The 12300-nt window shown below is 35.7% G+C and overlaps 1 protein-coding gene across 1 annotated transcript in view; it reads right to left on the bottom strand.

Annotated features, from left to right (window-relative positions):
• Positions 1–10031: 10031 nt before the first annotated feature.
• The window catches only part of LOC139945435 (uncharacterized), an 80457-nt gene continuing 78188 nt past the window's right edge, over positions 10032–12300 (bottom strand). The window contains exons 22-23 of the mRNA XM_071942783.1: positions 11524–11565; positions 10032–10562 (exon numbers count right to left, since the gene is read on the bottom strand). Of these exons, the coding sequence (XP_071798884.1) occupies positions 10443–10562; positions 11524–11565 (162 nt within the window). The 3' untranslated portion in view covers positions 10032–10442. The remainder of the gene's footprint in view (positions 10563–11523; positions 11566–12300) is intronic.

The following is a 12300-nucleotide window of genomic DNA, read 5'->3' as shown; positions in this document are numbered from 1 at the left end:
TAGCCAAATTTAGAAAAAAACTGCAAGGCTTACCTCTTGTGTCATGATCAGATTTTAGCCAAATTTAGACAAAACTGCAAGGCTTACCCCTTGTGATTTTATCAGACTTTAGCCAAATTTAGAAAAAACTGCAAGGCTTAGCTCTTGCGATTTTATCAGATTTTAGCCAAATTTAGAAAAAACTGCAAGGCTTACCCCTTGTGATTTAATCAGATTTTAGCCAAATTTCGACAAAACTGCAAGGCTAATACCTCTTGTGATTTTATCAGATTTTAGCCAAGTTTAGAAAAAACTGTAAGAGATACCCCTTGTGATTTTATCACATTTTAGCCAAATTAAGACTAAACAGCAAGGCTTACCCCTTGTGGTTTTATCAGATTTCAGCCAAATTAGGACTAAACTGCAAGGCTTACCTGTTGTGATTTAATAAGATTTTAGCCAAATTTGGACTTAACTGCAAGGCTTACCTCTTGTGATTTTATCAGATTTAGCAAAATTTAGACTAAACTGCAAGGCTTACCCCTTGTGATTTTATCAGATTTTAGCCAAATTTAGAAAAAAATGCAAGGCTTACTCCTTGTGATTTTATCAGATTTTAGCCAAAATAGACAAAACTGCAAGACTTACCCCTTGTGATTTTATTAGATTTTAGCCAAATTTAGACAAAACTGCAAGGCTTACCCCTTACGATTTTGTCAGATTTTAGCCAAATTTACACAAAACTGCAAGGCTTACCTCTTGTGATTTTATCAGATTTTAGCCAAAATAGACAAAACTGCAAGACTTACCCCTTGTGATTTTATTAGATTTTAGCCAAATTTAGACAAAACTGCAAGGCTTACCCCTTACGATTTTGTCAGATTTTAGCCAAATTTAGAAAAAAATGCAAGGCTTACCCCTTGTGACTTAATCAGATTTTAGCAAAGTTTGGACTAAACTGCAATTGTGATTTTATCAGATTTTAGACAAATTTAGACAAAACTGCAAGACTTACCCCTTGTAATTTTTTCAGATTTTAGCCAAATTTGGACTAAACTGCAAGGCTTACCCCTTGTGATTTTATCAGATTTTAGCCAAATTAAGACGAAACTGCAAGGCTTACCTCTTGTGGTTTTAGCAGATTTTAGCTAAATTTAGATAAAACTGCAAGGCTTACCTGTTGTGATTTTATCAGATTTTAGCCAAAATTAGATAAAACTGCAAGGCTTACCTCTAGTGATTTTATCAGATTTTAGCCAAATTAAGACTAAACTGCAAGGCTTACCTCTTGTGATTTTATCAGATTTTAGCCAAATTAAGACAAAACTGCCAGGCTTACCCCTTGTGATTTTATCAGATTTTAGCCAAATTAAGACTAAGCTGCAAGGCTTACCTCTTGTGATTTTATCAGATTTTAGCAAAATTTGATAAAACTGCAAAGCTTACCTGTTGTGATTTTATCAGATTTTAGCCAAAATTAGATAAAACTGCAAGGCTTACCTCTTGTGATTTTGTCAGATTTTAGCAAAATTTAGACTAAACTGCCCGGCTTACCCCTTGTGATTTTATCAGATTTTAGCCAAAATAGACAAAACTGCAAGACTTACCCCTTGTGATTTTAGCAGATTTTAGCTAAATTTAGATAAAACTGCAAGGCTTACCTGTTGTGATTTTATCAGATTTTAGCCAAAATAAGATAAAACTGCAAGGCTTACCTCTTGTGATTTTGTCAGATTTTAGCCAAATTTAGATAAAACTGCAAGGCTTACCTTTAGTGATTTTATCAGATTTTAGCCAAATTAATACTAAACTGCAAGGCTTACCCCTTGTGATTTTATCAGATTTTAGCCAAACTAAGACTAAACTGCAAGGCTTACCTCTTGTGATTTTATCAGATTTTAGCCAAATTTAGACAAAACTGCAAGGCTTACCTCTTGTGATTTTATCAGATTTTAGCCAAATTTACACAAAACTGCAAGGCTTACCCCTTGTGACTTAATCAGATTTTAGCAAAGTTTGGACTAAACTGCAATTGTGATTTTATCAGATTTTAGCCAAATTTGGACTGAACTGCAAGGCTTACCCCTTGTGATTTTATCAGATTTTAGCCAAATTAAGACGAAACTGCAAGGCTTACCTCTTGTGGTTTTAGCAGATTTTAGCTAAATTTAGATAAAACTGCAAGGCTTACCTCTAGTGATTTTATCAGATTTTAGCCAAATTAAGACTAAACTGCAAGGCTTACCTCTTGTGATTTTATCAGATTTTAGCAAAATTTAGACTAAACTGCCCGGCTTACCCCTTGTGATTTTGTCAGATTTTAGCTAAAATAGACAAAACTGCAGACTTACTCCTTGTGATTGTAGCAGATTTTAGCTAAATTTAGATAAAACTGCAAGGCTTACCTGTTGTGATTTTATCAGATTTTAGCCAAAATAAGATAACACTGCAAGGCTTACCTCTTGTGATTTTGTCAGATTTTAGCCAAATTTAGATAAAACTGCAAGGCTTACCTTTAGTGATTTTATCAGATTTTAGCCAAATTAATACTAAACTGCAAGGCTTACCCCTTGTGATTTTATCAGATTTTAGCCAAACTAAGACTAAACTGCAAGGCTTACCTCGTGTGATTTTATTAGATTTTAGCCAAATTAAGACTAAACAACAAGGCTTACCTCTTGTGATTTTATCAGATTAAACTTTTTATCAGATTTAAGACTAAACTGCATGGCTTACCTCTTGTGATTTTATCAGATTTTAACCAAATTTAGATAAAACTGCAAGGCTTACCTCTTGTGATTTTGTCAGATTTTAGCCAAAATTAGATAAAACTGCAAGGCTTACCTCTTGTGATTTTGTCAGATTTTAGCAAAATTTAGACTAAACTGCAAGGCTTACCCCTCTGTGATTTTATCAGATTTTAGCTAAAATAGACAAAACTGCAAGACTTACCCCTTGTGATTTTAGCTAAATTTAGATAAAACTGCAAGGCGTACCTGTTGTGATTTTATCAGATTTTAGCCTAAATCTGATAAAACTGCAAGGCTGACCTCTTGTGATTTTTGTCAGATTTTAGCAAAATTTAGATAAAACTGCAAGGCTTACCTCTAGTGATTCTATCAGATTTTAGCCAAATTAAGACTAACTGCAAGGCTTACCCCTTGTGATTTTATCAGATTTTAGCCAAATTAAGACTAAACAGCAAGGCTTACCCCTTGTGATTTATTACATTTCAGCCAAATTAGGACTAAACTGCAAGGCTTACCCCTTGTGATTTAATAAGATTTTAGCCAAATTTTGACTTAACTGCAAGGCTTACCCCGTTTGATTTTATCAGATTTAGCAAAATTTAGACTAAACTGCAAGGCTTACCCCTTGTGATTTTATCAGATTTTAGCCAAAATAGACAAAACTGCAAGGCGTACCTGTTGTGATTTTATCAGATTTTAGCCAAAATCTGATAAAACTGCAAGGCTGACCTCTTGTGATTTTTGTCAGATTTTAGCAAAATTTAGATAAAACTGCAAGGCTTACCTCTAGTGATTCTATCAGATTTTAGCCAAATTAAGACTAACTGCAAGGCTTACCCCTTGTGATTTTATCAGATTTTAGCCAAATTAAGACTAAACAGCAAGGCTTACCCCTTGTGATTTATCACATTTCAGCCAAATTAGGACTAAACTGCAAGGCTTACCCCTTGTGATTTAATAAGATTTTAGCCAAATTTTGACTTAACTGCAAGGCTTACCCCGTTTGATTTTATCAGATTTTAGCCAAAATAGACAAAACTGCAAGGCTTACCTCTTGTGATTTTGTCAGATTTTAGCAAAATTTAGACTAAACTGCCCGGCTTACCCCTTGTGATTTTGTCAGATTTTAGCCAAAATAGACAAAACTGCAAGACTTACCCCTTGTGATTTTAGCAGACTTTAGCTAAATTTAGATAAAACTGCAAGGCTTACCTGTTGTGATTTTATCAGATTTTAGCCAAAATAAGATAAAACTGCAAGGCTTACCTCTTGTGGTTTTGTCAGATTTTAGCCAAATTAATACTAAACTGCAAGGCTTACCCCTTGTGATTTTATCAGATTTTAGCCAAACTAAGACTAAACTGCAAGGCTTACCTCTTGTGATTTTATTAGATTTTAGCCAAATTATGACTAAACAACAAGGCTTACCTCTTGTGATTTTATCAGATTAAATTCTTTATCAAATTTAAGACTAAACTGCATGGCTTACCTCTTGTGATTTTATCAGATTTTAGCCAAAATTAGATAAAACTGCAAGGCTTACCTCTAGTGATTCTATCAGATTTTAGCCAAATTAAGACTAAACTGCAAGGCTTACCCCTTGTGATTTTATCAGATTTTAGCCAAATTAAGACTAAACAGCAAGGCTTACCCCTTGTGATTTATCAGATTTCAGCCAAATTAGGACTAAACTGCAAGGCTTACCCCTTGTGATTTAATAAGATTTTAGCCAAATTTTGACTTAACTGCAAGGCTTACCCCGTTTGATTTTATCAGATTTAGCAAAATTTAGACTAAACTGCAAGGCTTACCCCTTGTGATTTTATCAGATTTTAGCCAAAATAGACAAAACTGCAAGGCTTACCTCTTGTGATTTTGTCAGATTTTAGTAAAATTTAGACTAAACTGCCCGGCTTACCCCTTGTGATTTTGTCAGATTTTAGCCAAAATAGACAAAACTGCAAGACTTACCCCTTGTGATTTTAGCAGATTTTAGCTAAATTTAGATAAAACTGCAAGGCTTACCTGTTGTGATTTTATCAGATTTTAGCCAAATTAAGATAAAACTGCAAGGCTTACCTTTAGTGATTTTATCAGATTTTAGCCAAATTAATACTAAACTGCAAGGCTTACCCCTTGTGTTTTTATCAGATTTTAGCCAAACTAAGACTAAACTGCAAGGCTTACCTCTTGTGATTTTATTAGATTTTAGCCAAATTAAGACTAAACAACAAGGCTTACCTCTTGTGATTTTATCAGATTAAACTTTTTATCAAATTTAAGACTAAACTGCAAGGCTTACCTCTTGTGATTTTATCAGATTTTAGCCAAATTAAGACAAAACTGCCCGGCTTACCCCTTGTGATTTTATCAGATTTTAGCTAAAATAGACAAAACTGCAAGACTTACCCCTTGTGATTTTAGCAGATTTTAGCTAAATTTAGATAAAACTGCAAGGCTTACCTGTTGTGATTTTATCAGATTTTAGCCAAAATAAGATAACACTGCAAGGCTTACCTCTTGTGATTTTGTCAGATTTTAGCCAAATTTAGATAAAACTGCAAGGCTTACCTTTAGTGATTTTATCAGATTTTAGCCAAATTAATACTAAACTGCAAGGCTTACCCCTTGTGATTTTATCAGATTTTAGCCAAACTAAGACTAAACTGCAAGGCTTACCTCGTGTGATTTTATTAGATTTTAGCCAAATTAAGACTAAACAACAAGGCTTACCTCTTGTGATTTTATCAGATTAAACTTTTTATCAGATTTAAGACTAAACTGCATGGCTTACCTCTTGTGATTTTATCAGATTTTAGCCAAATTTAGATAAAACTGCAAGGCTTACCTCTTGTGATTTTGTCAGATTTTAGCAAAATTTAGACTAAACTGCAAGGCTTACCTCTTGTGATTTTATCAGATTTTATCTAAAATAGACAAAACTGCAAGACTTACCCCTTGTGATTTTAGCTAAATTTAGATAAAACTGCAAGACGTACCTCTAGTGATTCTATCAGATTTTAGCCAAATTAAGACTAACTGCAAGGCTTACCCCTTGTGATTTTATCAGATTTTAGCCAAATTAAGACTAAACAGCAAGGCTTACCCCTTGTGATTTATCACATTTCAGCCAAATTAGGACTAAACTGCAAGGCTTACCCCTTGTGATTTAATAAGATTTTAGCCAAATTTTGACTTAACTGCAAGGCTTACCCCGTTTGATTTTATCAGATTTAGCAAAATTTAGACTAAACTGCAAGGCTTACCCTTTGTGATTTTATCAGATTTTAGCCAAAATAGACAAAACTGCAAGGCTTACCTCTTGTGATTTTGTCAGATTTTAGCAAAATTTAGACTAAACTGCCCGGCTTACCCCTTGTGATTTTGTCAGATTTTAGCCAAAATAGACAAAACTGCAAGACTTACCCCTTGTGATTTTAGCAGATTTTAGCTAAATTTAGATAAAACTGCAAGGCTTACCTGTTGTGATTTTATCAGATTTTAGCCAAAATAAGATAAAACTGCAAGGCTTACCTCTTGTGATTTTGTCAGATTTTAGCCAAATTAATACTAAACTGCAAGGCTTACCCCTTGTGATTTTATCAGATTTTAGCCAAACTAAGACTAAACTGCAAGGCTTACCTCTTGTGATTTTATTAGATTTTAGCCAAATTAAGACTAAACAACAAGGCTTACCTCTTGTGATTTTATCAGATTAAATTTTTTATCAAATTTAAGACTAAACTGCATGGCTTACCTCTTGTGATTTTATCAGATTTTAGCCAAAATTAGATAAAACTGCAAGGCTTACCTCTAGTGATTCTATCAGATTTTAGCCAAATTAAGACTAAACTGCAAGGCTTACCCCTTGTGATTTTATCAGATTTTAGCCAAATTAAGACTAAACAGCAAGGCTTACCCCTTGTGATTTTATCAGATTTCAGCCAAATTAGGACTTAACTGCAAGGCTTACCTCTTGTGATTTAATAAGATTTTAGCCAAATTTTGACTTAACTGCAAGGCTTACCCCGTTTGATTTTATCAGATTTAGCAAAATTTAGACTAAACTGCAAGGCTTACCCCTTGTGATTTTATCAGATTTTAGCCAAAATAGACAAAACTGCAAGGCTTACCCCTTACGATTTTGTCAGATTTTAGCCAAATTTACACAAAACTGCAAGGCTTACCTCTTGTGATTTTATCAGATTTTAGCCAAATTTAGAAAAAAATGCAAGGCTTACCCCTTGTGATTTAATCAGATTTTAGCAAAGTTTGGACTAAACTGCAAGGCTTACCCCTTGTGATTTAATCAGATTTTAGCCAAATTAAGACTAAACTGCAAGGCTTACCTTTTGTGATTTTATCAGATTTTAGCCAAATTAAGACTAAACTGCAAGGCTTACCTCTTGTGATTTTATTAGATTTTAGCCAAATTAAGACTGAACAGCAAGGCTTACCTCTTTTGATGTTATCAGATTAAACTTTTTAGCCAAATTAGGACTAAACTGCAAACTTGTGATTTAATCAGATTTTAGCCAAATTTGGACGTAACTGCAAGGCTTACCCCTTGTGATTTTATCAGATTTTGCAAAATTTGGACTAAACTGCAAGGCTTACCCTTTGTGATTTTATCAGAACATGCTTTCACGTTTAAAATTTTAATTTACTTACGTATATACGCACTGTAATTATGAATATAAATACAATGCGTATACTAAAACAGGTCCAATTAAAGCTGATGTAGCCACAACATCTCCAGACTAATTACTTTCAACATAGAATAATTACAAACTAGATGACACACGTACTAAGGATACGTTTACGAAATTTATTCATTTTATTGAGTTTTTTTTGTACTTTTGATAAGCGTTTTGCAGTGTTTGCAAATGATGACATTCTTCAAGATAATATGATTACTACTTGTATTACTTGCACGCATATCTGTTCACCGATAAAGCTTACATCCTCAAACCACTACCATCATCTGCCGATTGGCTAACCGTTCAGATTAAGGATGGCTTAAACTACATCGGAGTACCAGTTATTATCATCTACGATAACGGTCGCTTTGAGGTGGCAATTCAAGGGGTGCAAGAGTCTACCCTGACCTATGACGTCACATCTCTACCTCAGCCCACCAGTTGGTATGTTAGTTTTTTCGCCGCTACTGGGGTTGAATTGGGTTTCACTGAGCCATGTATTAACGATTTTAATCCACAGTTCAATCCATATTATCGCTAAGAAACAAATGAGAGAAAAAATTCTCTAACTTTACCATCATAATAATAATACAAGCATTTATAATAGTGCCCCACAAAGATCGGAGCGCTTTACAATTTACATACAAACAATGCAATGACAATGCAATACAAAAAAAACAGTACAAGGAAAATAGAAACAAAATGGCCGGATTAAACAAATAAATGAGTTTTGAGTCTATTTTTTGAACAGCTTCAGTGTGTTGGCTTCCCGGATGTTACGGGAAGGGAATTCCAGAGCCGGGGAGCAGCGGCTTAAAAATCATGATCTCCCTTACGATTTCCCCGTTAATGATTTATTCATCATTGTAAAAACATCTAACACACGCCATAAATAGTTAATTTCATCAAAACGAAGATCGAAGTGATGTTTGTTTACGAATTATCAAAAGCATGAACAGATTAGCAGTCATGCGTAAGCCGTTGTTTCAAAATATTTGAGCTTAATTTTGAATTTTTTAACAAAGTTGATAAGTCTACGTTTGACTACCGGCCCTCAGTCTACCGGCAGCCCATGCGCTAATTAGCATAATTGCCAGTGTGGCGGTTTCAACTTTCCGCCGTGTTCAGTTTTCCGAATGACCAAATACGCTAACATTACGTCATGCGACGCTTGCGCACAGCAAGCGAAAGTAGTCAATTGTTATATGCTGTACCGAGTCCCAGAAAACTGAAACCGCCACACCTGGTTTTACCTGCAGCATTTAAGTGTGTTTTTTTCATGCTTGACCTCGGTTTGATTGTAATTAGTCCAAAGGGCTTCTGAAATTCAGTCTTTTTCGGCCTTATCTGAAAAGTATTGACAGAAATTATGTAGCAGTACATTGAAATGAAGAGCATATCTGTCGTTTTGTATGAAGAACAATCTGTGCAACTCAAATTTTAAAAAGAGAAATTTGTACGTCAAAAATGGCTTCAAAACGAAAGAAAACAAGTCACAAAAACACGGAAGGTTTTCCAGTAATGAATGTCGGCAACAGTCCCCAATTAGTAAATACGGATAGATTATTTCATATTCTTCCCGGAAATGTTAAAAGCGAGACCGGATCGTAGCTAGTGTAGTCCAAAACTCCCGTTACGAAAAAATCAACCATTAAACAGCTTGGTTTTCTTGCACGGTGATTGACTGACGATGACATCATTCATTGATGTGGCAGCTTCCTGTTTTTCGTGAGTATGGTGCCCGACTGCCAAGCCAGCGTTAGTCAATAACAAAAGCACCTGTCTACTATGAGCTGACCCCCCACATTCAGCTCATTCAGCTCATAGTAGACAGCTTTACAAGAGCGTTACCGAAGATTTGTCATTTCAGGCGACGCCCGCAAAGCCACATAGTTAGAGTAGTAGTCCCTATGCCCATGCAAATTGACAAAACAATTGACGAACAGTAAAGCCGCACGATTTACACCCCGGTGCAACACCTCCAAGTATTCACATTAACAGCAGCGATAAATACTTTCTGGATTACAATTTACTATACAACTGAAAAATAAAATTCAAGGATTGTATACATTATGTACAGAGGGATAATGTTTAATTAAATCTAAATATCTAAATATTTTAATATAATTTCTTTATATTAACAAGCAGAGTATATAAAGTTTCAACTGTAATCATTCATCACAAAACTAGAGTTGTGGACAAGTCGTTTATGGTCTTACGCGGTGAGATAGTCGAGATGCAGCGGTGCTGCAAGGTGCTCTCCGCGCGAACTGCTGGTTGCGCGACTACTGCACGCTGCCCGACGGGGAGTAGAAGTAGGCGACCAGCAGTTCGGTAATGTGACCACGCTAAGAAATACACAAACCGTGAAAATTTAAGTCTGCTGCCACCTAGAGTTCCAAAGGCTCCCATGAAAACACACTGTGTTTTAGTGAATGAAAAAATATAAAGAGCAATTCCAAACAGCAACACTTCGAGAGATTTAAAGGCAATGAACCCCTTTAACCTCAGGAGTTCTAAGAGGTCGAGCATGGCCCATACATGGCAACATAGCTTAACCCGATCTTTTAACTATATTTTTTAATACGTGTACAACATCATTTCTGAGTAAATTCAGGGTGCTTTCGTATTTCAAAATTTCAAAGGCAAACTAAAAAAAGATTATTTTATTTTGTGTTTATGCAAATCGCCAGTCACACAAGACCTGAAGGCCACTTCAAAGTGTGGGCTACAATTATTATTTTTCTTGAGGCCGTTGCCACCTACTCCTAGGGCTGAAACAGGGTTACCCCTTTTAGAGTCCATACGGATGTAAGCTTGGGTATCATAGAATATCATTTAATAGAACACGTCCCATCTTGGCTTATTTTTTACACTTTTGTTCTGTTTTTACGGCAAAACATATATCTCTGTGCCTGCTTTCCCCAAAATGTTAATTTTGCGAGTTATGCTGATTTGTAATGAAAGGGCTGAGCAGTTCTCCGCATGTACTCATCTGACTTTCCACGAGGTGCTAGAATGCTGTCGCTGACGTCGTGTTTGTCTTTCGGGTTTGTGTATCTGAGTGATCGCTTGAATGCCCAGAAGAGGCTGACACTTTGTTCTTTCCCCGCCGCTTGAATGCCTTCTGAACCTGTGAATGGGATTACAGTTTTAATAGATTGTTAAACTTGCATTGGGGATAAAGGAATGTTCGTTTTGGTTTTACCCATATATACACCAATGTGTGTTAGCACTGAATACTCAGTACTTAACCGAGTTCTGTGGACAAAAATATCACAGGCATACTACTCCGGTGGGATCCTTTGCACTTCTAGAGTCAGTGTCATACCAGCTTGACCACAGGATTTTTTTTTTTTTTTTTTTTTACATTTCGGGGATTAAAGTTACTTCACATGACATGCTGTTCAGATTTGACCCAATCCAGTTCAGGTTCAGTCGCAATTTCGTCGACTAGACAGACTTTGGACTACCTTTGGTCGAACTATGGCCAACTTTAGCCCTTGTGCCAATTTGGCCAAAACATGTTAGGTTTTAGATTTTGGGAGGGAAACCTAAAGTGGGCGAAACCTACGTGATCAGGTATGGAAAACCCAAACCCTTTACTTGGTTACGACTGAGATAAACCGGGTTCTAATAAGCCTTTTTGAGATAATATAAGGTTTGGGTAAATTTGTCTGTATATACCCAAAACCAAAGAGTACACTCCTATCACGTCCGCCATACCTAAAAAAGGCTTATGAGGTGAAAGGCTGAGAAAAAAAGCACCAAGCCAGCTCCAACAAACGTCCTCGTATCAACGCTTCCCGAGCCGAGGGATTGTTAAAAAACTGTCTTCTCATTACCCTGGCGTTTAAAAATTGTTGACAATTTTGTACGCGACGGTCTAAACATTGTTACAAACCAGAGAGTAACAGCAAACTTGACATTCAAAATATTTTAGAGATGTTCACAGTTCTTTACCAATGAATAAATACTGTGACGGTAGCTTTGAACAATCTCAATATAAAGGTCCAAGGAAAATTTCCTGTGAGATGATTAGTATAAAACGTCTAATACCCAGGAAAAGCACAAAGTTCAAGGTTGTTTCTTACCTCACTGTTCATAACCACATGACAGATGAATACCAGCAATCCCTTTGGAAGATAAGAACATTAACAAGTCAGAATCAATTCAGTTTTTTCTGATGGAGCTGCAAGAACATCGCTGTTTCGATACTTTCAAGCCTAAAATAAAATGAGTTTTCCCGGTCAATTTCCGCTAAAAATAATTCAATTTCTGTAACAGCATGCAATTTCGTTTTCGTGCGAACATAATTTTCTCATTCAGTATCGCTTCAGTCATTCTATTTCATTTTTTAAGTATTTAAGACTAGAGTACACTTTGAACATTTAAGTTGAATTTCTAATATCTACTAACTAATTAATGGTTGACCAGCTCTTGCTGCTCATGGAATCTTGCGGCCTATTTTCTTCATTTTACTTACGAGTTCTTTGTTTACACTTAAATCACTTGCACATTTCAGCCTTGGGGTTTCTTATGCATTGTGTTTGGTTCCGCAACCCTTTTTTATTCAGGTGATTTCACTCAAGTTATAGCTGTCTCAGCTAAAGACACTGGACACCATTGGTAATTGTCAAAGACCAGTCTTTTCACATGGTGGTATATCTCAACATATGCATAAAATAACAAACCTGTGAAAATTTGAGCTCAATTGGTCGTCGAAGTTGCGAGATAATAATGGGAACAAAAAAACACCCTTGTCACACGAGGTGTGTGCTTTAAGATGCTTGATTTCGAGGCCTCAAAAACTAACTTTTTTCATTCAGTATCGCTTCACCTCAAAAACTAACTCTGAGGTCTCGAAATCA

This window comes from Asterias amurensis, chromosome 12, assembly GCF_032118995.1.
Source record: "Asterias amurensis chromosome 12, ASM3211899v1".
Classification (NCBI taxonomy): Eukaryota; Metazoa; Echinodermata; class Asteroidea; order Forcipulatida; family Asteriidae; genus Asterias; species Asterias amurensis.
Note: the sequence above shows the minus strand (reverse complement) of the source record. Positions and strands in the feature narration are given on the sequence as shown.